The sequence below is a fragment of the Dermacentor albipictus genome, chromosome 2, assembly GCF_038994185.2.
Source record: "Dermacentor albipictus isolate Rhodes 1998 colony chromosome 2, USDA_Dalb.pri_finalv2, whole genome shotgun sequence".
Taxonomy (NCBI): Eukaryota; Metazoa; Arthropoda; class Arachnida; order Ixodida; family Ixodidae; genus Dermacentor; species Dermacentor albipictus.
Genome location: NC_091822.1, coordinates 150529019 through 150555928, shown reverse-complemented (window position 1 = coordinate 150555928; position 26910 = coordinate 150529019). Strand labels below are relative to the sequence as shown.

The 26910-nt window shown below is 47.0% G+C and overlaps 1 protein-coding gene across 8 annotated transcripts in view; it reads left to right on the top strand.

Annotated features, from left to right (window-relative positions):
- Window positions 1–12217, top strand: part of LOC135899836 (eukaryotic translation initiation factor 4 gamma 1-like) — a 142686-nt gene extending 130469 nt beyond the window's left edge. For all 8 annotated transcript variants that reach the window (XM_065429212.1, XM_065429209.1, XM_065429208.1 and 5 more), the window contains 7 exons: window positions 1446–1781; window positions 3014–3805; window positions 3894–3992; window positions 4083–4256; window positions 7437–7518; window positions 7676–7825; window positions 9564–12217. In XM_065429212.1, coding sequence (XP_065285284.1) covers window positions 1446–1781; window positions 3014–3805; window positions 3894–3992; window positions 4083–4256; window positions 7437–7518; window positions 7676–7825; window positions 9564–9748 — 1818 coding nt within the window. In that variant the 3' untranslated portion in view covers window positions 9749–12217. The remainder of the gene's footprint in view (window positions 1–1445; window positions 1782–3013; window positions 3806–3893; window positions 3993–4082; window positions 4257–7436; window positions 7519–7675; window positions 7826–9563) is intronic.
- Window positions 12218–26910: the final 14693 nt, after the last annotated feature.

Here is a 26910-nt window from a genome sequence, read left to right as displayed (position 1 = left end):
GCAGAGGTGATACCCCACACATTAGACACTTGAAGCGATGTTTCCGTATGCCGCGTTTGGTCACCGTAACCTCGACACAGCACACAAAGCAAACACCACCGTGCCGACACCAGTCACACAAATGAAAAACATGGCCTGCTCGCAGCGTCGTGCGCGAAGAAACAAATCAGCTGCTGGATTGTGTTGGCATGGTTTACTAAGCTGTGAAACCGGAACTGCTGTAGAGCCACACTATCGAACCAGGCAGAAGCGATGATGATGAGCAGGGATTTCCAGCAGCGCCACTTCGTGGGGCAGCAAGGAGGCTCCGTTCAAAACAAAAATGGCATTCAGCAAGTCTAACTATGCACCGGTCAGAGTCGGGGCATGATGCCCTCGATCGAGTTGGCTCAAGGAGTGTCTGAAAAATCGGACGGAAGGTTGCAAGGTGTCCGAACTTTCGGCAGTTGTCATACATTATGGTCTATGGGGAGAATGGCGGTTCTGCGAAGCTGACCGAATAATCGGGCATGTCCGAGTTTTTGGAGTCCGGAAAATCAGTCGGCAACTGTATTATGTCAGTGTTGATTTAAATTATGAAAAATTGTACCTGCGTTACAAAACTGTTGCCAGGTTGGGAGCTCATAGGTTCCTACTGACCCGTAAGCTATGACACTTGCGTTTTGCATAGTGATATCTTGCTTTTCCTCTTGAAGGCTTCCAGTAATGATAGACTAGCTGTAGCACTCAGGTGCTGTCATTTGTTTTCTCTGAGCTCCCTGAACTAGTTCAGTTGTTCAGATTGCGCTCACGTAGAGCAAGCCCAGTGCAAGCACCACAAGGCCTACACAGGCCCTCCTGCTGGAATGCTGAGAGTTTGTTCTTGCACAAAGTTTGTACTGTGTGCAAACTTTGTTCGAACGGGCAACATGCAAATGTTGCCATTTAGTTTTGATGAACTGAAAATTGAAGCATAGCATTTCCTAAATAATATGGGAAGTAGCATGCATTTCTCTTTTTGCAATTCACTCACCATCATAGTCACTCTCAGGATGCTCTTTATTACTGGGGGCCACAACAAGTTGTTCTCCATTGGATATTTCGAATTGCTTTCCTCAACTCTGCAGCAGTCACTAACTGAAGTGTTGTCTGCACCTTGACTGACTGCTTTGTTAGCCTGTCCTATTAAGTCTCGGAAATGGAAGATGTGTGGTGCTGCTCAGTGGCCTTTAGTTCAGCATGTAAAGAACCTGTCTTTTGATTGAGATATTGTAGTTAAAGTGGCGACAGTGGTTCTGGCGGTCAGATTTTGATGCCACAGACGCAGTCAGCATCTGATTGCAAAGCGCAGGTGGCTTGTTTCATTGGGGGGAAAAAACATAGTGCATTAGAATCGGGGTAACTGCAGTTATCCACGGAATCGTAAAGCTCTGGCGGTTAACCTGCTTTTCGTGCACCCCGTGCAGAGGAAATGGATCCCTCGACGAGACGAGAACATCCCGAAGACAATTGACCAGATCCACGAGGAGGCTCAGCGGGAGCAGGTGAACGAGGAGTTGATGCGCGACACCATGCCGCGGCCGAAGCGCGGCGAGGACCGCCGCAAGGGCGGCCGTGCTGGCGGTGGCGGGGGCTTCGAGGACGGCTGGAACACGGTGCCCAGCAAGAAGCACGTGGACTTCAACAAGCTCAAGCAGATCAGCACCAAGCAGACCGAGATGGACACCATACAGCTTGGGCCGGGCTCTCGCATGTCCTCCTGGGCCAAGGGCAGCAGTGGCGGCGGGAAGTCCTCAAGCCAGGTACCTTTGTTGTTTTTGTCAACGTCTCTTTTGCCTGTCTTGTTTTTCTATTTTGTATATGCAAAATGAGGTATTCGACCTTTTTCTATTATTGTTCGTGAATGCGTAAGGTGTCGAAACTCTACTTCTAGATGCACCGAGCGAAATGTGGAGTTGAGTTTGTTGCATCTGCATTAGTCAACGGCCTGATTTGACGGCACAAGGGCACTCTTAAGTTGGGCCCAGCATTCACAAAAGCCTCTTACGTTATAATTAATTGCAAAAGAAAATTACAGACAATCCTCATGCCTGACATGTTATAGCCATGTCAAGCCTGGGCTGAGTTGCCGAACTGCAACAAACACACACCTGCAGTCCCGGCCAATGCATGCTAGCTGATAAGCATGGGCCAAGTCAACGTGCCATGCTGGCATCGAAATGTAGCCACCCAATATGAATGCACTACAAAACAGGTGTGAGAAAACAGTGTGTGTATAAGCTCATGTCGTACTGCGCACGTTATTACACTAACAGCAGTCAAAGTCGCACATGCGAAATCTGCTCTTAATGATGACGCACATTGCACCGGGTGCATGGAAACTGAAGAGCAACAATGCAAACGGTTTCAATGCAGGGTGTGTGGCTGTATTTTTGCTGCCGTCGCTCACCATTTTTTTCATTTGCTCCATCTCTGTATCGCCCTCGTCGCTCTTCTGATGGTTGGCCCACCTTGTTAAGAAGTAAACTTGCTACTCCGCCTGTCTGCACGATTTTCCCCGCAGAACCCACATTTTAACTAGTATTTCGTCTCGCGCTGCTGCACTATAAGTAAGATGTGTATATCTACACAGTTCAATGAGAGTTGGGAAAAGCCGTATCCTGGCTGGGTCTTCACTACAAGCGGTTACATTACAAATGGGCTAAGCTGTACTGTGTAATGCAGCTCATTGCACGTTTAACTACACAGATTTTTGCCAAGTGTTTAAACAGCATACCTGTGTTTTGTGTAGTTCGGGTGCATTGCTCTATCGCTCGGGCGTCTGCAAACAAAGTGTGTATATCGCATGTGGGTAGGCAGAGTTGGCATTCAGAGCATATTGTGTCTAGTGGAACAGGAGTTGCTGTTCATGAAGCCAAAAAGCAATCTTTGCTAGTCAGTCTTTAAGGATGTCTCTAAACAATGTAACAGGCTAAACTGCAATTAGATTTTGGCCCACGCAGCCACCAGGGCTAATGACTGTCACCTTGTGCAGGAGCCTGAGGGACGACCATCCGGCGCCACGAATCGCTTCTCTGCCCTGGCTGATGCATCGTCCTACGACTCTCGGCGCGGTGCCCAGCGGTCAACCGCCTCAAGCCGGGAATCAAGCCGTGGCCGAGGCGGGAGTCAGCAGCAGGCGCCCATGCCGTCGATGGGTGCGCGCAAAACACCGTCACAGTCGCGCGAGCGGGACGCCGCTCTGGCGGCCGTCAAGAACATTGCTTCGGCCAGTGCCCCTTCGGCAGCGGCTGCTGCTCCTGCATCGTCTCACGAGCCGGAGGTCCCCCGAGAGGACAAGGCGAAGGAGCCGGACGTAGTTCTCAAGGGCCCACCCAACATGGACGAGGACAAGCTAAAGACACGGACAGAGGCCCTGGTTGACCAGTTCCTGTGCAACAGCGACCTGCAAGATGCGGTGCAGAACGTGGTGGAGCTTGCGTCGCCGGGCAACGTGCACCAGTTGGTGTCTACAGCAATCGGCCACACGCTGGACCGTAACCCCGAGGCCCGCCGGCTGACTGGTCAACTGCTCAAGGAGCTGCTCAAGCGCAAGGTTCTCTCGCTGGACGTCCTCACCAAGGGACTGCACGAGGTGCTGGAGTATGGCGAGGACATGGAGCTGGACATCCCCAAGGTGTGGGAGTACGTGGCCGAGCTGGTCTCGCCACTCTTCCTCGACCTGCTGGCCCTGCAGTACCTACGCGATGCGGCTAAGCCACTGCGCCCCATTGGCCGGGCAGGGCGGATGGCTGCCTGTGTGCTGGCTCACCTTGCCCAGACCCTGGTGTGTACTGCCTCTTTTGGGGCACGGTAGGCCCATCGTCACTTGTGGCAGCAGCTGAGTGAAGGCTGGTGTTCTTTTGCGTTCTCAGGGCGAGGCCACTGTGGCCAACATGTGGAGGACAGCAGGCCTCCAGTGGAGCCATTTCCTGAAGCCTGGGGAGGATGCCGAAGCCTTTGCAAAGGCTAATGTATGTGTACCTGTCAATCTTAGTTTGCTTATTTGCGTTTATTGGCAGACACAGTGTGCAAGACTGCTCCCTGCCTCGTATCTGTTGCAGGGTGTTGCCTTTACGTTGGGAGAAGTGCCAGCCACTCCGAGTGCAGGCAGCGGTGCACCCACTGGCCGCACTGGTGGTGGATCTGCCGCGTCCCTGCCGGAGCTGGATTCACAGCTCAACTTCTTGATTCGCACCAAGGGGGCTCCTTCCCCCGCCGTCATCGAGTGGATTGAGGTGAGGTGCACGCAATGGTTGTTTTATCGGCAGACATCAGGGGGTGGTGCCTAAGTGGGCACGGATATTTAGATACAGCAGAGCCTGTTCGTCACTCACTCTTTGCAATAAAGTTAGACATCGCAACGAAAGTTTCCGTAGTGATGCGTTTCGGATATTACAGACTTTGGATAAAATTGATGTTTTTATCAGATTACAGTGGAACCCCGTTCATGTTTTTCACTGGACCGAGGAAAAAAACGTAACAACCAGGAAAATGCAACAGTGAGGAAAGCTCCGAAAATGAATGAAAAAAGTGCAACTTCAACTACAGACAATTTATTTCCGCAGAGTGCGCATAGAACTTAAAGAAGTCTAGAATGGTGGCTTGCCGTTTCTTTCGCTCGCTAGAAATCGCCACGCGTTTCTCAATAGCCTGGAAGGCTGCATTGCTGTCAGCGTCGCTGTGAGGTGCGACGTACCTGCGGAGGTGCAGAGCCACGACGGCTTCTCCAAAGCTAGGATTTGGCAACTCCCCGGCATCATGCGGCTCGTGCTCCTCGTCGTCACCGCGCCATGGCAATGGCAACGGACGAAGGAATATCCGCAGGAAATTTTGCCCTCTTTGACGTTATCATGCTAACATGGTAACAATTGTTTAGTATTGCTGCGGAGCGCGCACGTCCGAGCAGCCCGGTTGCGTGCAGCGCGGCGTGGTTTCGCGAGAAATGTAAACAAGAGAGGAGAGCTGGCCCGATAGGCGGAGCAGCGCCAACTTCCGGCTTCCTTCACAAAGAGTGACGTCAGGGCCTCTCCCGAATTTCCTTCCTCCATGAATCGACCCGTCCAACAAACCATGCGGTGACCGTAATTACAGTGATGATAGTGAGAGCATTTTTCATGAATGGCCACCTGGTGGCGGCCTCTCGAACTGGCGTGCGGCTTCTTGCAGCCAGTTCCATAGCCAAGCCCGGTCAAAACTCGTCAAAAGCCAAAATGGTGGTTGGACCGCGTTGCCTACTTCAGCCCAGGCAGGTTCGGGTGGCGATGCATCATGCGGGAACGTTTTCACAGCTACTATGCAACAGCGGGGTTCCTTATACATTGGATCCTATGGAAGACATGCCGGGACCGGATGAAAACGACGTAGCAGCCGGGAAAACGCAGCAGCGAGGAACGTAACAGCGGGGTTCTACTGTATCAGCGTCTGTCTGTTGTGACAAGAGCTGACTGTACTTCGGGCATTTTTGATACCCTGTCCGAAAAAATGATTCTGCGAAAGCCAAAGAGGGACAATGTGCATGCGTTTGGTGTGGCCTGTGGTGCACCTCTGACAAGTGGCCGTTGCAAAAGGGCTGTTGTTGCCTAGGCAGCCCCCGGCGCATCTTCAGAGCACACTGCCACAGCATTTTTTGTCTCTTCTCCCTTTCATTCCTTGTTCACTCTTCTTCTGCATCACCCTTGCCGCTCTCCCCTTCGCCGGCACACCTCTGCCTCACTTGTCTGCGGGATTTTCTGGCACCGGATTATGACCATTGTCATCTCTCGCTGCTCCACTATAAGCGGTATGCAAATACATCGAGTTCTATGAGAAGATAAACAGAAGTCGGAAAATATGGCATTGTCATATTTACTCAGTTGTAACGAGCTTTTTCTCCCCCAAGATTTATGGTGCTCGAACTGGATCTTTGCGTTATATTCAAATAACAGCAAATTTGATCGTTTTAAAACAGATATCCTAAATCTCGCAGTTTTTTGGATTATGTTGGCAACTTGTGTGTCTAGATATAATCTATAAAGTTGATCGAAGTCATTTTTTGTTGGAATCGATGCCATTTTTGCTGTGCTTATGACAGGTGTTACGGTTAGCTGCTGCAGTACCCTGTGACCTTTCACAGTTTGACTCCATTTGTTTCTGAAGTTATAGTGACATACTGCGTTCGGTATGATGCCCGCTGCAAGAGACAAGCAATTTTGATGGCCTAGAGAGTGGGAAACTCCGCTGCGGCTCGAAGTCGACGAGTCAACGGTTCGTGGATGGCAAGGCCAATGGGAGGGCCTCTTCAAATACGAGGCCTGTCCGAAGGACTCTGTGGATATTGTAGGAGCCTGGTAGCATCCCCAAATGAATGTTTTTACAGCCTCTTAAGAAGTACTTAATCTTGAACAAGCTCCAAGATGATGTGATTCTCGGGCAACCACTTTCGGCGCTAATTTCGCTTTTGCAAGACTCTGGCTCGACACGGAACCAAACCCCTCAAAGTATACAGCTGACAGCTCTCATGGCAGTGATAGTGTCAAACCTTTGTCGAGGACGCTTTTGGCGTCAAGTCACAAGAAATTTCTTGAAAGTGAAACTATTACTGAAAGGTATCGCCTAAGAATACTGCCCAAGGAAAGCTGTCTCCACCTCGGATAACAAATGAAAAAAATGTTTCCCGAGTTGTGATTTCTTCTTCCTTTCATTTCACGTCACATTCACGCTTTTTTTCTATCGCTTCACTGGAAAGTCAAACGTCGCATTAAAATCGTGGTTGCGTTACCTTACAGTAAATAGGCTATATCTGGTCCTGCACTGTAAGTTACATGGTTACGTTATAAGCGGTGTGAGCTGTAGTATTCAGCTGATCATGTCAGCATTGCACTGCAAGAAACTGCAGAGGCTATGCAAGTTTTTGTTGTTGTTGTTTGTGTTCTTGTTTTCTTTTTCTACGAGGTGTTCCAAACACCTCGTAGAGAAAGAGCATAGCCTCCAAGATGTAACATCAAAAAGGAAAAAGAAGAGAGAGAAACGCGGCGCTGCGTTTTTATCTTGGTCTTGAGCGAGGGAGAGAACCGACTTGCAACAGAGGCGTTGGCCATGCCTGGCCATGCCTCTGTGGTGCTGATTTGAGTGTGAATTAGTGCGATGCATTACGTATTGCTTTCAGTACATTGTTGGATGGATAATGGTGGCTACTTTGAATAATCCAATAGTTCTGATAAAAGAGTGGTTAACGAGCTCTTACTGTACTTTATAAAGGCCATGAGCCCCAACACACTTGGCAAGTTAGCAGCACTTGTATACTTCTTGCTTCTCATTAAGGGCAGTTTTTGACACCTGTGAAATCTGACGAGACGTGCATAAAGCTAAAGCTTGCTTGCTGCTCCGACAGGCACTGCCATGCCACAGACTAAGCTTTTGTCCTTTCATGTTTCCAGTCCAAGCTTGGTGAAGCTCAGACAAAGAAGCCACCATTCATTCGTGCCTTGGTAACCGCTGTAGCCGAGAATGCCATCACACGTGAGTACCATCTCCCTTTGGTAATTTGCCATTTGTCTAAATATTCTGTGAGCAGCAGCAGAAACTGGTAGCAGCTGGTTTGGCTGATTTCCCACTGGATATAGTAGTGTGTCTTAGCTTCCTTTGACTCCCCCTCCTCTTACACCCCGTTTTGCAGTGCTTGGTGATGGCAATGCCGAACTGAAGGAGGACCTCATTAAGACATACTCCGACCTCCTGCAAAAGTACCTCAACCACGATGAGGAGCGTGAATTGCAAGCCCTGTATGCGCTACAGGCTCTCGTCAACCGCCTAGAGCACCCAAAAGGTGAGACCTGCTGATTCCGTACCCTTTGCTCGAGTTTTCGCATATTCCAAGTTGCTTTGGTATGCTATTGTTACAATTTCCTCGTGTGCTGAGAGCGATTTATGCCGACGGCTAGCCTCTCCTATCACTGCAAACGCTTTGCCCCTGAGTCTCTCGCTTCATTGCCGACAAGAAAATTGTCTGCAGGCGTGGAGTGGACATTCTGTGGTAGGCAATTCGAGCAGTTTCTTGATATGCAACCACCCAGAGAGAGGTCCATATATTAGTCAGGTTGATAGTGCTGCAAAGAAAGCACCACCGCAGGTTGCAAGCCATTCATATACAGTCGCCGACCGTTTATTCGGACCTCACGGGGACTGCGGAAATGTCCGAATAAACAGGTGTCCGAAAAAGCAGACTAAGAAAAAAAAAATATCCTTTATTTCCACGCACTTATTCTGGCTCGGTAGTAGGCTTGAAGAAATCGTGAATGCGCCGTTGCACGCTGTTCCGTTTACGCGCAATCAGATAAGCCTGAATCTCGGAGAGGGTCGTACGGTCACTATAGGTGGCTGAAAGCACAGTCACTGTTTGTGCACACTCCGCATGCGACGGCAGCGTAGCACGTGGTGCGTCATCTTCAGACTCGTAGTTGTCGTCCAGCGGTGCAGCAGAAACCTGACGAATGATCTCGCCGTCGTCGAGTTCTGCCCATGTCAGTACAGCAGTGTCAGCAGCTGTGAAACTGTCAAATGAGACGGTGTGCAGAATCGCAATGCAACCACTGCGCTGGTCTCGACAGAACATTTTCCGCGTCAGCAGGGAGCACATCGGAAGGTGACAAATCTTAGGCCTCCCGGCACCCGCTTGCTAACGAAGTCCGCGCGGGCACTGTCGCCGCCATTAGACACTTGACACGATGTTTCCGTACGCCGCGTTGGATCACCGACACAGCACACAAAGCAAACACCACCGTGCCGACACCAGTCGCACAATCGAAAACGTGGCCTGCTCGCAGCGTCGTGCGCGAAGAAACAAATGAGCTGCTGGATTGTGTTGACATGGCTTACTAAGCTGAAACCGGAACTGCTGTAGAGCCACTCTATCGAACCAGGCAGAAATGATGATGAAGAGCGGGGATTTCCAGTAGCGCCACTTCATGGGACACCAAGGAGGCTCTGTTTAAAACAAAAATGGCATTCAGCAAGTCGAACTGTGTGCCGGTCATAGTCCGTGCTGATGCTCTCGATCGAGTTGGCTCAAGGAGTGTCCAAAAAATCAGACGAGAGGTTGCAACGTGTCCGAACTTTCGGCAGTTGTTATACATTATGGTCTATGGGGAGAATGGAGGTGTCGCGAAGCTGTCCGAATAATCGGGCATGGTCGAATTTTTGGAGTGCGGAAAATCAGTCGGCGACTGTAGCAATGTGGCAATTGTGTAATGGGCACCTTTGGTGTTCCTTTAGAAAGCGGTGGTGTTAAAAGTGTTCTTGGAGAAGGCTTGCCGGTTGGCTGTTTTGTTGCATTGATTTGTTCCACATGGTTTGCTTGCCATGGCACAGTGCTTTCAAAGCATTTCTTTTCCCCCTAAGTGCTTGGAGACAGGTTTGGGAGATGACATAAAAGCAAGCCACATTTCTTCCCACTCACTTGCATATGTAAATCTGATATCTACGTATATAAGTAGCAAGTTTCCAGCAAATCTTTTTGGGGAAATTTTTTGCCTTCACCTTGCTCAGTGCGAGTCCGTTGGTTGCAGGCATCCTGGTGCACCTGTTCAACGCCTTCTATGACTGCGACCTGATCTCCGAGGACGCCTTCCAGCAGTGGGCCGACAGCAAGGACTTGGCCGAGCAGGAGGGCAAGGGTGTTGCCCTCAAGTCCACCACCTCCTTCTTCACCTGGCTCGCCGAAATGGAGGCCGACTCCGGCGAAGACAACTGAGGCGGCGGCTTTGCCACAGCTGCTATTGACCTTCTCCTCCTCAACCACTGAGAATGCCAGCAGCAGTGGGTTGGGAAAAAGGGCGGATGACAACGATGGGCCGTCTGCCCTTCGCGCACGCTCTCACTCTCTCTCATTCCTGCTCCTCTCTCGGACCGGCTCTCTATCCCTTCTGGCTGGATCAACGAGCGTGGCTTCCCCTACCGCATGGGCCCAAGACTTGTGCAATTGATAAGGGAAGACTGTTCCTCCACGGACAGGAAGAAAAAAAAGCAAAAGCAGAACGGGCGATGCAAGGGAAACAACGAGCTTCGCACACGCTGGCTGGCTGCTGACTTCCCTCTCCCCATCCTCTCTCCTGCCCTCTTTCCTCGCCTGTACTGCTTTATTCGTTCCTCCTCTCTGACTGGGGGCTCTCAGGATCTTCCAGATGAGTTTTTTTTTTTGCTAGATCCGTGCACCCTCTCTCCCGCCGCCACCTCGTCTCCTTTCCTCCTGCTTCGGCCTGATCTTCGCCCGGTGGCCAAGAATGCGAAGGTGTCTCGGGGAAAGCAGTGTGTTGGTGGGTGTGACAGCGGCAGTAGCCTATGGTGACACATCAAGCAGCAGCAGTGACGAAAGAAGTGACACTTTATATATATATATTTTTTTCTTCTTGGTGACTGAACTCTGCAACAAGGACAAGTGATAAAAGTGACTGAATACAACAATGCTTCACTTCATTTTTTTTTCCTCCCTTCTCCCTTTCTTTGAAAGGATTCTCAAGAGTGCCACCCCCAGTTTCTGAATCCAGTTGAACTCTTCAGCGGAGGGTGGCTTTGTGCTTTTTTTTCCTCCTATGTGAACAGATATTGTTTTTTTTTTCTTTCTTTCCTTCCACACTATTTTTTGCCTGCTTTGTGCAAAAGTGCCAGGTTTTTTTGTGATGACTCGACGCGGCCTTGGAAGCTTTTTCTTTTTAGGATTCAAGCAACCACTTTCAACGGACATGCGGCCAGGCATATTTCTTTTCTCTCTCGAAGACTGGAAGCAAATGTGCTGTGCGTTTCATTTGCTGCAATCATGATTGCTTCCATTTTCTGGGTCTTTTGTAATTTTTTTAACCTACTTTACTAGCCTTTTCACCTCCTTTTTTTTTCTTTCTAGAATTTGTCTCGTTGCTTTCTGTGCAAGCAAGCAAGAGGTGCACCAGGCCTCTTGACCTGTGCAGACTAGACCTGCGTTTATATATATATTTAACATATATATATACACACACACACACACATATATATAAATATGAAATATATAGAAATATATTTGAATGAAGGAACGCGTCCTCTCTTCTTGCGTGACGCATCTCAGTGTCTGAGCCATGTTTCTTTTTTTGAGCAAACGGACACTGGTTCTAGCGAGAAGAATTGCTGAGACAGTCTGCATGTTTTTTTTTTGTTTTTTTTCCCCCTAGGTTTATTTTTCTAGGTTTAAATTCCTTCCGGGTCAAGTCGCGACTGCACTTTTGCGGCACCGTGGATGGTGTGGATGACGGGGGATGAGAAAGCGAGTCTTCCTTGGCAGATCTTGACTTTATTTGTTGAGAAGGCGTGTGGATTCTCTCTCCTTATTTAATATAGTGAACAAAAGTCTTCTACGGTGACGGTTGTTGGGTGTTTATGTGGTACGTTGTACAAGTGAAAAAAAAAATATGGGGGGGAACAAGAAAATCTTATGGGAATCTGTTTCCCACTGAAGAGGTTTTGCGAGCATTCTTGTGATTCATGTGTGTTCTGTATTTGCGTGGGAACTACTAAACGAGCGCTCTCAGTTCTGTGTGTGTATCTTTTTCACCGTAGAAAAAAAGAAAAGGCTTGATGCTGGAATGAGAATGCTCGCAGATCTCTACAGTTAATTTTTTTTTTTAATGTTGGGCCTCTATATATATTGTCCCCACCAGGACTACCGCGTTTTTTTACTTTCTTTTTTTTAGCTAGGAAAAAAAATATTCAAATTAAACTGTTGCCGACTATGCCGCTGGCGAAGGCGAATGTCTCGAGAGCGAGGTACTGTTTGTAAAGGACTCTAGAATTTTTTGTACAACTTAGTCTCTCTCAGAGGGAACAAAATGATACAAAAAAAAAGCAAAGGAGACCGTTTCGGTGCCTTTACATGTATTTAAGATGCGAATTCTTTTTGTTACTTTTTTCTTCGAAGAAATGTTTTGGCGTGTGTGTGAGTGCATGACTGCAAGAAGCTCTTGCAGCTTGTGCAGGGGCGTTAGGACTCTTGAAGATGCAACAGTCTTTTTTTTTTTTCTTCTAACGAGAAATGATGGTGGTGCACATGATTGTGTGTGCTTGCACCACGTGGGTGGAAAAGGGAGATATAAACTTGTACATAGAACGTGGGGAACTGAAGACGTTCCACATCTATGATTTTGAGCAACATAAAAAAAAGTGCAGATTAAGAATAAACTTTGACTTACAGACTTTACATGTCGAAGTGTCTGACTCTTTCTGGGCCTTTTGGCTGCGTTCTGTTCTTGGCGATCCTTGCCATTGCAAATGCGTGGCCGAAGGTTGAGACTGGCTATTTGTGTGGTGAGAACGAAGCCGAAATTTTGCGCAAGCTTTTAATGTTTGCATTAGGGTTTTTTTTTAATGCGAAGCTGGGCCTCGTTTAGAGCTGACTATGCTGAAATCTCAAGTGTGCAAATAGTGCTCGAATTAATGAAAGAAAACTGACCCCATGGCCCAGTCATGGAGACAGCCCACAGAAGGGGGTCATCATCATCAGCCTGGTTACACCCGCTGCAGGGCAAAGGCCTCTTCCATACTTCTCCAGCTACCGCTGTCTAACTACCACTAATTGTGGCGATGTTGTCCCTGCAAACTTAATCTTGTCTGCCTTGATCTTAATCTGCCTCGTACGTGTGTAGTGGTAAGACACAGCTGTTATACATTTTTCTCTTGATGGATAATGGCAACCTGCTGTTCATGATCTGAGAATGCCTGCCAAACGCACCTCAGCCCATTCTTATTCTTCTGATTATTTCCGTCTCATGATCCGGATCCGCGGTCACTACCTGCCTTAAGTAGATGTATTCCCTTACCACTTCCAGTGCCTAGCTACCTATCGTAAACTGCTGTTCTCTTCCGAGACTGTTCGACATTAGTTTAGTTTTCGGCTGATTAATTTTCAGACCCGCCTTTCTTCTTTGCCTCTCCAGGTCAGTGAGCATGCATTGCAATTTGTCCCCTGAGTTACTAAGCAAGGCAATATCATGAGCGAATCGCAAGTTACTAGGGTATTGTCCGTTAACTCTTATCCCCAATTCTTCCCTCTCCATTGGAGAGATGGTATCTTCCTGCCTGACGCCTTTCTTTATTGGGATTTTGTTGCTTTTTTTATGGAGGACTACGGTGGCTGTGGAGCCGCTATAGATATCTTTCAGTATTCTTGCATATGGCTCGTCTACCCCCTGATTCCGTAATGCCTCCATGACTGCCGAGGTTTTGACTGAATCAAATGCTTTTTTGTAATGAATGAAAGCCATATATAATGGTTGGTTATATTCCGCACATGTCTCTATCACCTGATTGATAGTGTGAATATGGTCTATGAGTAGCCCTTACGGAATCCTGCCTGGTCCTTTGGGTGACAGAAGTCTGAGGTGTTCCTGATTGTGTTTGCGATTAGCTTTGTAAGTACTTTGTAGGCAAGAGACAGTAAGCTGATCGCTCTATAAGTTTTCAAGTCTTTGGCGTCCCCTTTCTTGTGGATTAGGATTACGTTAGCGTTCTTCCAAGATTCCGGTACGCTTGAGGTCATTAGGCATTGTGTACACAGGGTGGCCAGTTTTTCTAGAACAATGTGGCCACCATACTTCAATACTGCTGTTACCTGATCCTCCCCAGCTGCCTTCCCCCTTTGCATAGCTCCCAAGGCGTTCTTTACTTCTTCCGGCGTTACTTGTGGGATTTCGAATTCCTCTAGGCTATTCTCTCTCCCACTATCGTCGTGGGTGCCACTGGTACTGTATAAATCTCTATAGAACTCCTCAGCCACTTAAACTATCTAATCTGTATTAGTAATGATATTGCTGGCTTTGTCTCTTAATGCATACATCCGATTCTTGCCTATTCCTAGCTTCTTCACTGCCTTTAGGCCTCCTCCGTTCCTGAGAGCATGTTCAATTCTATCCATATTATACTTCCTTATGTCAGCTGTCTTGCGCTTGTTTAACTTTGAAAGTTCTGCCAGTTCTATTCTAGCTGTAGGGTTAGAGGCTTTCATACATTAGCGTTTCTTGATCAGATCTTTTGTCTCCTGCGATAGCTTACTGGTATCCTGTCCAACGGAGTTACCGCCGGCTTCTGTTGCACGCTCCTTAATGATGCTCATAAGATTGTCGTTCATTGCTTCAACACTAAGGTCCTCTTCCCGAGTTAAAGCCGAATACCTGTTCTGTAGCTTGATCCGGAATTCCTCTAGTTTCCCTCTTACTGCTAACTCCTTGATTGGCTTCTTATGGGCCAGTTTCTTCCGTTCCCTCCGCTAATTTGGGCTAATTCGAGTTCTTACCATCCTATGGTCGCTGCAGCGCACCTTGGTAAGCATGTGCACATGTCCACAGAAAGGGGTGTGACAAGTCTAATTTGGGCACATGCATCATTCATATTTGCCTGTAAACGTGACCACGAGGTACAATGGACTATCTTGATAGGGGTGAAAAAAGAATCCATCAACTTGTTGAAAGAAAACCACATTGCTGAACAGGACAAGTGATCGCTCGAAGGCAGTACATCAGATTGTAGCGTCACAAAGGCATTGATAGTGACGGCAAAATAATAATTGCACAAAGCAAGGCTTTTAGTCTTATTGGCTGTGTATGTTGCAGTAAACATTTGCTTACTAGTTTAACAGCATCGTGTCCAGCGCAGAGAAAACATGAACAGATCGCACTGAATGACTGCAAACTTTTGTGCACTGAGGAACACCAGCAGTGGGAGTGACCATCTTGTGCTTAAAGGTGTCCCCGAAACTTCGGAAGTTTTGACCTCCAAGATTATACACTGAAGGGTGGTGCAAACGAAGCCACAAGCCTTCCCCCACCAAGCCTTGGCACCCGCTGCAGATTAGCTCCAATATAAGTCTCGTACCATGAGCATCTACAGCTGGGTTGGAGAAGGAGTCGAGTGCTCACCTTCCCCTCTAGTGTACGCTTGATCACCTGGCAGTTGCTTAGGCTTCCTTTTCAAAGGTTGTCCTACGAGTAGTGGCCATCCCAGACTTGCCGCCCAAAAACGGTCACTTGTTTCCCACGTCTCGGTTATCAGCGAGCCCGCCACTGCAAAGTCTGAAGCGTTAATGCGTTCCCTTGCCCAAATCAAATTTTCGGTATCGGTCTGGGTAACAAATATGATACTTCAGAAGAGTATAGGCTTGGGCTTGTTGGTAAAACATGGTTACACTGGAAGCATAGCACGCAGAAAAACGAACCACAAAGACCAGACAGGACAAGCGCCAACTTTCAACACGGCGTTTATTGCGGAACAGGAGCATATATACGCAACTGATTCTGCCAAGGGAAATATATGCTCCTGTTGCACAATAAACGCTGTGTTGAAAGTTGGCGCTTGTCCTGTCTAGTCTTTGTGGTTTGTTTTTCTGCGCGCTATGTGTGCAGTGTAAATATTATACATTGGCCATTGCAGGGCGAACGTCACTGGAAGTCCCTTTAAGAAATACAGCTGTATCGCAGTAGCAATTGCACAGTTGTCTCAGCTGTATTGGCTCCAAGTAATCTTGCAGAGGCTACAGTTAGTGTTGTTGCCATATCTAGATCACTCGTGGCTCCTTTGTGCTCGCGTACAAGCACAATGCATCTCTGTTCAGCGCCACCAGTGACAAAAACTTCGTCTGTGGCATGTCCAAACGACATGTGGCAATGTTATCGCATGTTTTTGTGATTGTTGATGATGGTTCTGAGCCATGCGGGAGATGCATGTATTTTTGGACCGCATGGTGAACTTCTACGGCAACCAGTCTTCTGGCTGTAAAGCTAAACAGACTGTGCTGTTGCCGATGTGTTGGTAGCCCTGATTCCAACATTGGAGTTTCAGAAGTGCTTATGTGCATTTCCAATCATGTTTGACTGCCGAGGCCATGCAAGTTGCCACGGATTGTAAAAAAAAAAGAAAAAAACAACAACATTCTGGAGTTTTACATGTCGATATCACAATATGGTTGTGATGCACACCATAGTGGGGGACTCCAGATTATTTTGGCCAAATGGGGTTCTTCAATGTGAGCTCATTGCACAATGCGATGTTCTCTCAAAGGTCTCGAAGTAGAAACCCCAACCGGCCCCTACTCCCTCCCCTTTTTCTCAAGTGTCGACCTTGTAGGCTCCACAAGTATGGTTATGCTATGCGTTGACCGTAGTACTATCTGTGAATGCCGAGCGATTGTAGCGACTTAGTGGAGCTCGATAGGCCAATATTGTGGTACGCTTCACTGTGCCCCAAAGGCTATTGGCTGTTGTTGTTGACTGAAAGTCAATATTAGAATCGGTGAACTTGTCAAACGATGGATTTGTTAACTGGTAGATGGTTTATTGCAACATAAGGGACCCACTGACCAGAAGCATTCTATGGCATATGTGCTAGAGCACCATGAAAATAATCTACCAGCAAAACCCTCGTGGTTGCCTTAGAGCTAAGCTTGGTGGGAAAAGCACCGATGACTGCAGTTGTGCTACATGTAGAGGTTGCGCAGATGTGCTGTTGGAAGTGTGTGATATGATGGGTCCTTGCTAGTTTCAACAGCTGCATCCAGCGGAGGCAAGTTTTGCCGCAGGCTCTCTGGTGTGCTATCAAAATGTGTGTGGGTGATGACCTGGTTGTAGTGTAGTGATGCATAGATGAATGCAGGATTGGAACAGGTGAGGAAAGGCAGGGATTGTTAACACTAATTCTGCACTACACTGGGCAGTGGGAAAGAGAAGTGCTTTTTATGTACATTTCCAATTATGTTCAACTGCTAAGGCCATTGAAGTTGCCACAGATAGAAAAAAAAAAAACAATTCTGGAGTTTTACTTGTCAATATCACAATATGGTTGCGATGCACACCATAGTGGGGGACTCCCGATTAATTTTTGCCAAATGGGGTTCTTTAACGTGGGCTGATTGCACGGTTCATGTGCATCTTATTTCGCCTCCATCGAAATGTGGCCACCACGATCAGGATTTGACCCCTCGAGCTTAGCAGCACAAGCACGGATTGTTAGTGACCGTGACTGTTTGCTTGTGACTGGTGCACTGTCATTCACCGTGTGCAGCAAAAAGCAGTTGTCAAACTAAATATTGCGATGTTGCAGCAGCAGTGTGGGTACAGTTTAAAATGTACGGTCGACCGATTCTTTAAACAGCACTGCGCGAGTGGTGGCTGGCTGGCTGTTCGGCGCCTTCAACGGTGTGAAGCAACGAGATGGGCAAGAGTAGCGCAGGAGCACCAAATTCACTGGAAGCACAAGTTTCGTCTGCTACGCTCTTTCAGCCAGCACTATTGACTCTGCGCAAGCTTCCTCGGATCATTAGAGACGACGGCTCCCCTTGGTGCCCCCCTTGCTGATCTCGTTGCTTCGCGTGGTTAGAAGGCGCTGACTGGCCGACAAGTCAACACTCGCGCAGTGCTGTTAAAGAATCAGTCAACTGTGCGCTGTGTGTTGCTTGTGGAAGCGTTTGAGGCTGTTAATATAGCTAAATTTCTTAAATTAAGTGAAATGAAAGTTGAAAGCTTATGTAACATAACATATACAATTGCAAAGTACGCACTTTTGGGACCCACCAAATTTGTTAAAGGGTCCTTACTGATTGTTATTAGGAAAAAACAGTTCTATGGCAGCTTTTTTACACTGTAAAATCACATAAAACTGAAATGGCTGAAATAAGCGTACTGCTTCTAAAGGTAGGCGAATGCTGAGGTATAAGAAAAATTTGCTTAATGCACACATTGCTACTGTGAACTTCGTTCAACCACATAGCGTGCAAATAAAATAAAATGTCTTCACAGTTCTTGGTTGGCTTACAGTGGACATTTCAAATTGACCCTGTGCCATGTCAAGCAAGTTTCACTAATCGAGTTAAACCTCGTGTATTTGGCCAGAATTGAAGGAATCTCATATTAAATTCTCAAGTATTTCAAATTGAACTTACAATGGCAACTGATTTCGGCCACTGCTATATGCAGGTGGTCTCGCTGCTGCATGGGCAGCTCTGTACAATTCCTCAGTCAGAAAAATTAGGCTATGAAAAATCTGTTGGTGGCTGTATTTGTAATTCGAAATCAGTTTTGCCCTACAGGAAGAAATTGTAAACAAGCCCTAATAAAATTTGAGCATTTTACTATGAAATTGTAAAGGTTGGCAGCGATGGTACAAATATGTGAAATCAACAAGGCCAAACCTTTTTATGAGGGTAGCAGGCTGTAGAGAACTAGTTTCACTCATTCATTCGAAATGTGCTAGGCTATCGTATTCACTCATTCATGATCTGCTGGAGGTTAATGCACTTGTGCCTACGCATTTTACTTTCTTACTGTTAAAATCAAATGCTGCAGTGCATGAACTAGTGCACTGTAGTTGCAAGTGATCAGCACAAGATGAAAGAGGCATTTGCATGCAAATGTACTCCCAACTGGAAGATTTGAACATAATTCATTTTTTCTTTTTTCCTGCTAAAGTGCCAGAATCGAGGCACAATGTGGGAGTCCCATTCTGGTCATAGATGAACCAAAAATGTTGGAAGTGGTGCTTTGCTTCTTACCTTGGACATTTATCATGGGTTCATCTTCCTCCAAGTGCTTGCCATTAATATCTAGTTCATTTGTCTCCTCAGTTAATTTGATGCCTCGAAGTCCCAAATGGCATCCATACGAGGTCTGCCCCAAAAGTGTGTGCAGTGCATTTAAAAAAATCTCAAAAATCTTTCAGATAGGTCAATGTGGTCACTTTCAACACATTGATGACACCTTTTCTTCCATTGCTGGAAGCACTCTTGGAAGTCTTCTGTTAAATGCTTCAACAGTGATGTTTCCTTTTGAATTGTCATCACATCCTCGAAATACTGCTCTCGGAGCACCAGTTCCATTTGGGGATTAGAAGAAAAAAAAATGGCAGGGCTCAATATCCGGTGAGTAGAGAGGGCGTTCCAGCAACTGTGACGAAATTGCGTGCCAAAAACTCAACACCATCAATGCAGAGTGCACAGGGTCATTATGGTGCAGAATCTGGTGTCGGTATTTCAACAAATTTGGTTGCATGCAGGGTGCACAATCCTGCAGACACTCCGGGACCTTTCCATAGAAAGCTGCGGTGACAGTTTGACCTTCAGACTCAAGCAAGAAAATATGATAAAGATGACCCATTTTTGTGTCTTTCTTCCATGCCTTTCTTTTCTTGGCCTTGGGTCATCATTCTTTTTCCGCTCCTTCAGCTTGATGTTGTATTCGTAACTCTTAGCATCGTAGCAGGCGACAGCCTTTTTGCGAAAATTGATCACTGCCATCTAAAGTTTTCTAACCAATAAAAAGTTTTGTCGACAATTTTGCTCAGGAGTTTCAGCACCATCTTGATGTAAACCTTTTTTAATTTCAAAATTTTCAATGAAAATTTGGTGAATGGATGGGTTACCCAAGCCATGTGCTTCTGCCATCATTCAGTCACTCACTAGTCATGCAGTAGTCACCGAGCACGAAAAAATGTGCATGATCAATGTTTTCATCTTCACACAAGGTGGAGTGGCATTCCCGGGACGATATTTTTTCATGTAGGGCATCCTTTTCTTAACTCTATTGCAACAGTTGAATTTTCGCACCTTTCCAGCCAAATTTCTCGAGAAATTTGATACATATTTTTTTCAGTCTGTTCGTCGACCTCTATTTTGACAAGAACTGAAAATGGGTTGCACAAAACATGCGCACATAGAATTCTGCCTCATCATTCACCATTCGCTCTCGTATCCGAGGTCAACCGGGTCTTTTTAAGTGAAGAGAGCAATAGAATGGCGCTGCATGCATGAATTTTTGGTACAAACCTTGCATGTCCCCACAGTGTAAACACTGCAATGTTGAGCATAATGCAGTGAACATTTGGTGCATTTGAACTGCATGAAAGTTTACGTGTGCAGCTTATACATTTCAGCAGCCATGCTTAAGCTGACGATGGCAAGTTCATTTGTAGAAATTTTGGGGCATGGACCTACTGCCATCATTTCATTTCATGCCATCACTTCTGCAACTCCGGCAATCAATTCACTAAGCAGGAGCATCTTAATGGCCTGTGCATACCTGCCCTTCCATCTCCCCTACAGACCAACTTTTCGAGCTGTTTCGTGCTAACAATTAAATTTTCTTGCAAATTTACATGTCAGTATTTGTAGAAGTGGCTATATTTTGCGATGGTTCTTGCTTTCTTCTCATCCGTTGCGTAAAGTGGCCAATCATGGCAGTATGGTAGCATCAGAGTTAATTGTTAGATTGTGAAAAAAATTGCAAATGAAATGTTACAAAATACAGTCCTACGCGTGTGCTGCATCTAACATTACGGTTGAATGTACCCGAAAGGTGTTCCACCAATTATCTTGATTATTGTATCCAAGAGATGATGGACAATGGTGCCTCCACGGGTCGTGGGCAGTATTTTAACTGGTCCCCAGCTAGTACGAGGGCAGCTCTGCGAGCATCGTTGGCAGCATGCCCCATCGTTTAAGATACCCATCGATTTATTAGCGTCCTGTGGGAAAAAGTGGACTGCAAGAAATGCCGTACTATAGAGTTAGGTTTGTACCATCTGGGTGTCTGGGATCCCTTAGCCTCCCGAGACCTCAATCTCAGAAGGACAGTCATTTGACAAATCTGTTCTTATTACTTACAGGCATGTTACGAACACGAAAACCATATCTTCTGTTTGCATGTCACCACCAGAAGCCCGAAGCAGCACCTCGATGAATGTGGACGAAATAACCACCTCCTCGGGTTTCATGTGGTAAAGTGCTTTGCGTAAACGCAGAGATGAAGACGCAACATCACACAATGGGTTGCATCCTAGATGTTCACGTCACTTCCGTGATACTGGAAACGTGCTTCATGCTTGATTTTTATCCTCTTTGAATGTCGATTTCCTCAAAAGCTGGCAGCAAGAATATGGTCAAACTGCTTTTGTAAAGTTCCACACGCATCTAACGTGTCTGGAATAAATATGTAGCAGAATTGCTTCCAGAGGAGCCACAGTACCTCCATTCGAAGCAGTAATGAACAGGTTGCAGAGACTCCTCTTACAACTAGCGATGAGGTCAGAAGGGCCTTGGATGGCATGAAACGGGGAAAAGCGGCAGAAGATGGAATAACAGTTGATTTAATTAAAGATGGAGGAGACATAATGCTTGGAAAACTGGCAGCTCTCTATACGAAGTGTAGTGACTTCAAGCGTCCGAAAAAACTGGAAGAATACAGACATTATACTAATTCATAAAGGGAGATGTTATAGAATCGAAAAATTATAGGCCCATTAGCTTACTCCCACTATTATATTAAAAAATCCCCCAAGATAATTTGCAATAGAATAAGGGCAACACTGGATTTTAGTCAACCAAGGGAACAGGCTGGCTTCAGGAAGGGATCACATGCATTTCATTAATCAAGTAATCGAAAAATCCGCAGAGTACAATCAGCCTCTCTATATGGCTTTAATAGATTACGAAAAGGCATTTGATTGAGTACAGACCGCTTACGTAAATATCTTCGAAGATATCTACAGAGATTCCACAGCTACCTTAATTCTACAAAAGAAGAGTAGGAAGATATCTATAAAGAAAGGGATCAGACAAGGAGACACAATCTCCTATGTTATTCACTGCATGCTTGGAAGAAGCATTCAAGCTATTCAGCTGGGAAGGCTTAGGAGTATATATCTTAGAAGTATATGACGGATAATATATCGGCAACTGTCGGTTTGCAGAAGACATTGTTCTATTCAGCAACACTGCAGACGAGTTACAACAAATGATTGAGGACCTTAACAGAGAGTGTGTAAAAGCAGGGTTGAAGATTAATGTGCAGAAGACAAAGATAATGATCAATAGCCGGGCAAGGGAACAAGAGTGCAGGATTGCTAGTCAGCCTTTAGAGTCTGTGAAGGAGTAGATTTACCTAGGTTAATTAATCACGGGGAACCCTGATCATGAGAAGTAAATTCACAGAATAAAAATGGGTTGCAGTGCAACCAAGGAAAGTTTTGCAACCGAGGAAACAGATGTGCACAAGCCGCCACTGCAAGCAACATGGTGGTGTCCACTTCGAGCTCCTTACATTCATAATGCTACCTGGAGTACAAGGTGGCATGAAAAGAAGAGTATAAGCAGTAATAAGCCGACACGCTCGATTTTGAGGCTCGGCAACACCATCCATCTTTCTTAAGCCTGTGTACATGACTATGCATGTACAGTTTCTTTGGACAACCGCCTATATATAGAGAGCATTTCTGCGTCTCACGTTAGCTTGAATCCAAGAGCCGAAGCTCGGAGCAAATTAAATGAGTTCATCTTTATTGACGCTGTGCTGGGTTCAGTTACAGAGCTATCAGGATTGCTAGTCAGCCTCTAAGTATGTTTACCTACGTCAATTACTCACAGGGGACTTTGATGATGAGAAGGAAATTTACAGAAGAATAAAATTGGGTTGGGAGCGCATTCGGCAGACATTGCCAGCTCTTGACTGGAAGCTTACTATTACCATTGAAAAGGGAGGTGTACAATTGGTGTGTTTTACTGGTGCTGACAAATGCGGCAGAAACTTTGTGACTGACAAGGAAGGTTGAGAACAAGTTAAGGACTGCACAAAGAGCGATGGAACGAAGAATGCTAGGCATAACTTAAAAGATGGGAAGAGAACGATGTTGATCGGAGAGAAAACGGGTATAGCTGATATTCTAATTGAAAGAGAAAAGAATGGAGCTGGGCAGGTCATATAATGCGCAGGTTAGATAACAGGTGGACCATTAGGGTTATAGAATGGGTGCCAAGAGAAGTGCAGTCGAAGATGGGAGATTAGGTGGGGCGACTAGGTATATTAGGAAATTCGCAGGTTTTAGTTGGAATTGGTTGCCGCAGGACAGGGGCAATTAGAGATTGCAGGGAGAGGCCTTCGTCGTACAGTGAACATAAAATAGGCTGATGATGATGAGTTGCATTTCAGAAGGACTGCAAGCAATGTGCAATATGTCAAAGATAAAACAGTTCATTATCACCAATAATACAAGGGGGTCTCAGGAAATTAAATAAAGTAAGATTATGCCCAAGCACTAAATCATTTCTTTTACTCTTAATTTTTCTCTCTTCCGAATGTGCAATCAAATGCACAACCTCATCTGGAACAATAGAATGGCATTGCCACCCCGTTGTGCTCATGGCAGATTCACAGACCAGTGACAAATTTCTTTCTCGCAGCCTCAAAATAAAACTGATTTTAATGCAAGATTCAAGTCATGCGAGCACAACAGATTGTAATTTCTTTTCCGCAAGCAACAGCACGACGCATCAAAATTAACACATTCTAAGTAAACGCACACATGAGGGTGCAAAGAAACTATAGTTCATTAAGGTTACCAAAATTTAAAATGCTATGTATACTTCATTTCATATATTCACAAAACATTATTAGTCCTGAAGCCGGTCTTTTCAGCCCGAGGCAGGCCGCGTCCACATCGGCCCCATCAGGCCGAGCCTTATGGCGCCATCGTGGGCCCTCCGGGCAGCCCATAGTTGATCTTGATATGAAGAGCTTGATATCATCTTGTGCCAGTAAAGCCATTTTTCGTCGTCGTCTTCGGGGTCGGCGAGAGTCGCGGGACAGCCCGCCAGCATGTGTCTGATGTCAATGATGCCATCGCACACATTCCATTCTTTCCTCATTTCTCCTTCGGGGTGAATTTTATTTATGAAATACAGAGTGGGGTACGTCGCAGTTTGCAGGCACGACTGCCCGATCCTCGTTCAACTTTACGTGTGGCAGTGGGAATTGCCTATGCCCCAAGTAGTAATATTTAGTGATGTAGTAAGTTAGTAAATGATCTTTATGCTTTACGGAATGGTAGTGGGTGTCGATTTGGTTCTGACCGGCACAGCAAGCAAGTCCTCGTGCCAGGTTGTTCGGCACCTCGTTGAAGCTCTTAATTGCTGCTTTGGAATCGCTATAAATGAAAGACCATTTACGATTCCTGATGGCTATAGCAATCGCGGCTTGCTCCGCCACTGTGGAATCCTTAGTGAAGATTGTGATGGCGTCCCGTACCTCGGCCTGGCTGTCGACCACCACGGCCGTGTAGGCCTCTTTGCCTTTGACCCAGGCAGCGTCTACGAGGGCCACCTGTTGTCCTAGCTGTTAAATTTACTTCAACAAAACTTTCGCTCTCGCTTTTTTTCTGCTAACATTGTGTTCCGGGTGCATGTTTCTCAAGAAGGGGGTGGTTCTGATCGAGTCTGTAAGGTCCGCACTGAACTCTACCTCAGCCTCCTTCAGGTTCATCTATCTATAGGGGTCTGTCCCTATCGCTTTGAGGATAAGCCTGCCCGCTCGCATTTTCGTCAGTCTTTCCTGCTGCGCCATCTGTTGCGCTTCCGCCATCTCTTCTATCGTACTGCGTACACTGTTAGATATGGAGCTGGTTCCTGCGATTACTTCGAGTTCCCCAGACCACATCGGATTGCAGCACAGCTAATTGAGGAATGCAAAAGCAGGAAAGCGCATTCCAGAGAAGCGGCCGAGCAAACAAGTTTAAGGCAACAAGTTTACGTGCCAACAAGTTCGTGCGCCGCCGGGATTAGCAGGTGGGCATCCGACAATGAAGCAGGTGCAGCCCTCCCCTTCTCATTGTTCGAAGTGCATTGCCAGTCTGCGATGCAAGAGCGCAGCAAGCCGCCAGGTGTGACACCACGACACGGGCGCCTACCATTGGCTGAAAGTGGCGTCATCGGAGTGGACTCTCCCATTGGTGAAACATGACGTGACTTACAGTGCTCGAAGGGTTTATAAGAAGCCTTCCAGAGAGACCTGAGCATTCTGGGACATGCCCTGATTCCCTGATTCACCTCTCTCGAACTTCTTGCCGCGGGCCGCAGCGTCCGAGTTGCTGCCGGCCCGTAATTCTGTACGACTGGTAATTGTCGCTCACCTCCCTGTATATAATGTAGAATAAATCCCTCCCCAGTTTGGGTTTTCATCCCGACGTCCCGTCCTTCAACCCCTACATCTGGTTGGCAGCGGTAGGATCGCCTCCGAATGCATCAGCTGGTGGCAGCGCTACGGATAAACCTTCGTCGAGACAGATCCTAAGGAACCGGGAAGAGCGAAGAAGAGAGAGCCTTCGTCGAAAGAGGTCCGAAGAAACTGGGAGTTGCGAAGAAGGAGCGAGCCTTCGACCCAGGGAGTCCGGAGGAACCTGGAACAGCGGACGAGCGAACCGGATGGCAGGGTGCTGCAACCGTAAGTGAGCGCGTGGTTTTTTTCCTTATGATTCGCCAGACTCAAAGGTTGTGTGTTCAATTTTGATAGTTCTGGGAATCGGGAGTTTGATGCATTGTGTGTTTGCACAAATTAATTAAGGAAAACAGTTTTAACCACCTGTCGGGGCAGCTGCCATGGATCTTAGAAGGTTGACGAGGTTAGACTTGTTGTTGGTGTGCGACGATTTGGGAGTTGAGGCGGACGAACGGATGGAAACGCCAGCTATCATAAAGGCGATTAATGATAGTGGCAATGATGACAAAAGCATTGAGCTTGCTTGGGAGGTGATACAGGAGCCACGGGAGCGAGAGCGTCGTGTACGTTTGCGAGAGCGTCGTGAGCTTAGGAGTGAGCGTCAGCGTGAAGAACGCGAAAATGAACGGAAGCAGGAGCTTCAAGAACTTACTCTGAGGTGTCAGCGTCACGGACGTGAGAATGAACGCGAACGTGAGCGAGAGGAAAAGTATGCGAGAGAGAAGGCAGCACTGATCAAAGAGATAGAGTATTGTGATCAGCTACTGGCACAGAGACAACGGCTGTCTGAGAATTCTGTAGGTAGTACAGAGCGAAAGAATGAGGCAGCATCGAGCGGATTTTCGCCAGAAGCCGACGAAAAGAGTAGTGCCTGTGAGATTGGCTGCCGATTCATAAGTGAAGGGAAAAGGCTAGCTGCTAACGATGCCTCAGTGGCAACAGAGGCCGTTAAAGGCCGCAAGGAAAGCGACGAGGTGCTGTGCCAACAGATGACTGTGGAGACAGCTAGGCCAGCTGCGAACAAATTGGCACAGTTACTGCGTGTGTGCGTCGCTGGTAACGTTAGCGAGGTTGCTAGCGAAGAAAAGGGTACTTCTGACCCGACAGAAGCGAGCACCCATGTCAGGCCAGAGGTGCGTGCAGAAGTGAAGTGCGAGCTGGACGATGCAGTTGAGAATAGTTCTCGGGGTGGCGAGCTCCGTAGCTCACGAGAGAACAACTGCATTGTTCAGGGATCGGTGCGGCTCTCCGCCAGTCTAGATGGCCTAGATAAGGATGATTCAGTTGTTAATCATTCGGACTGTGCGCGTGAGACAGCGATCGTTACCGACGGGCTGTGTGCCGATGCACAGCGTGAGCTGGGCAATGTAGTAGAGGGCAGTTCGCAAGAGTGCGAGTTGTCTAACTCGAGTAAAGCCTGCTGCATTGTGCCAGAGTCGGTTGGGCTGTCCGCCAGTCGAGGCAAAGTGAGAGTAGATTTAAATGTAAATCACTCAGACTGTGCGGGTAAGAGGCCTATCCGGGCCGACGAAATGTGTACCGGCCAGCACGAGGCACGAGAAGGCGACATGAAAGTGAGTGCGAAGAGAAAGCGCCGTAAAAAGAAGCGCGTTAAAGACCGAAAGTCGGTAATTAATGTAGCGCCGCCAAAGATGGCGAGAAACCCAAATGGGCAGGGCGCGTGGAAAAAGATGCGGTCGTCTCGGACGATGTTGACGCATCGAAAACGTTCAAGCCACCGGTCAAAGGGGGACCGCGAAGAATGTTCTGCACGGACGCGGACAAAGGGCACGAGGCTGTTAATCTCCTCGTCGTTCCGTAGTTCTTTTCATAGCTCAGCGTGCAGTTCGAAGAAACGCAAGGTGGCAGG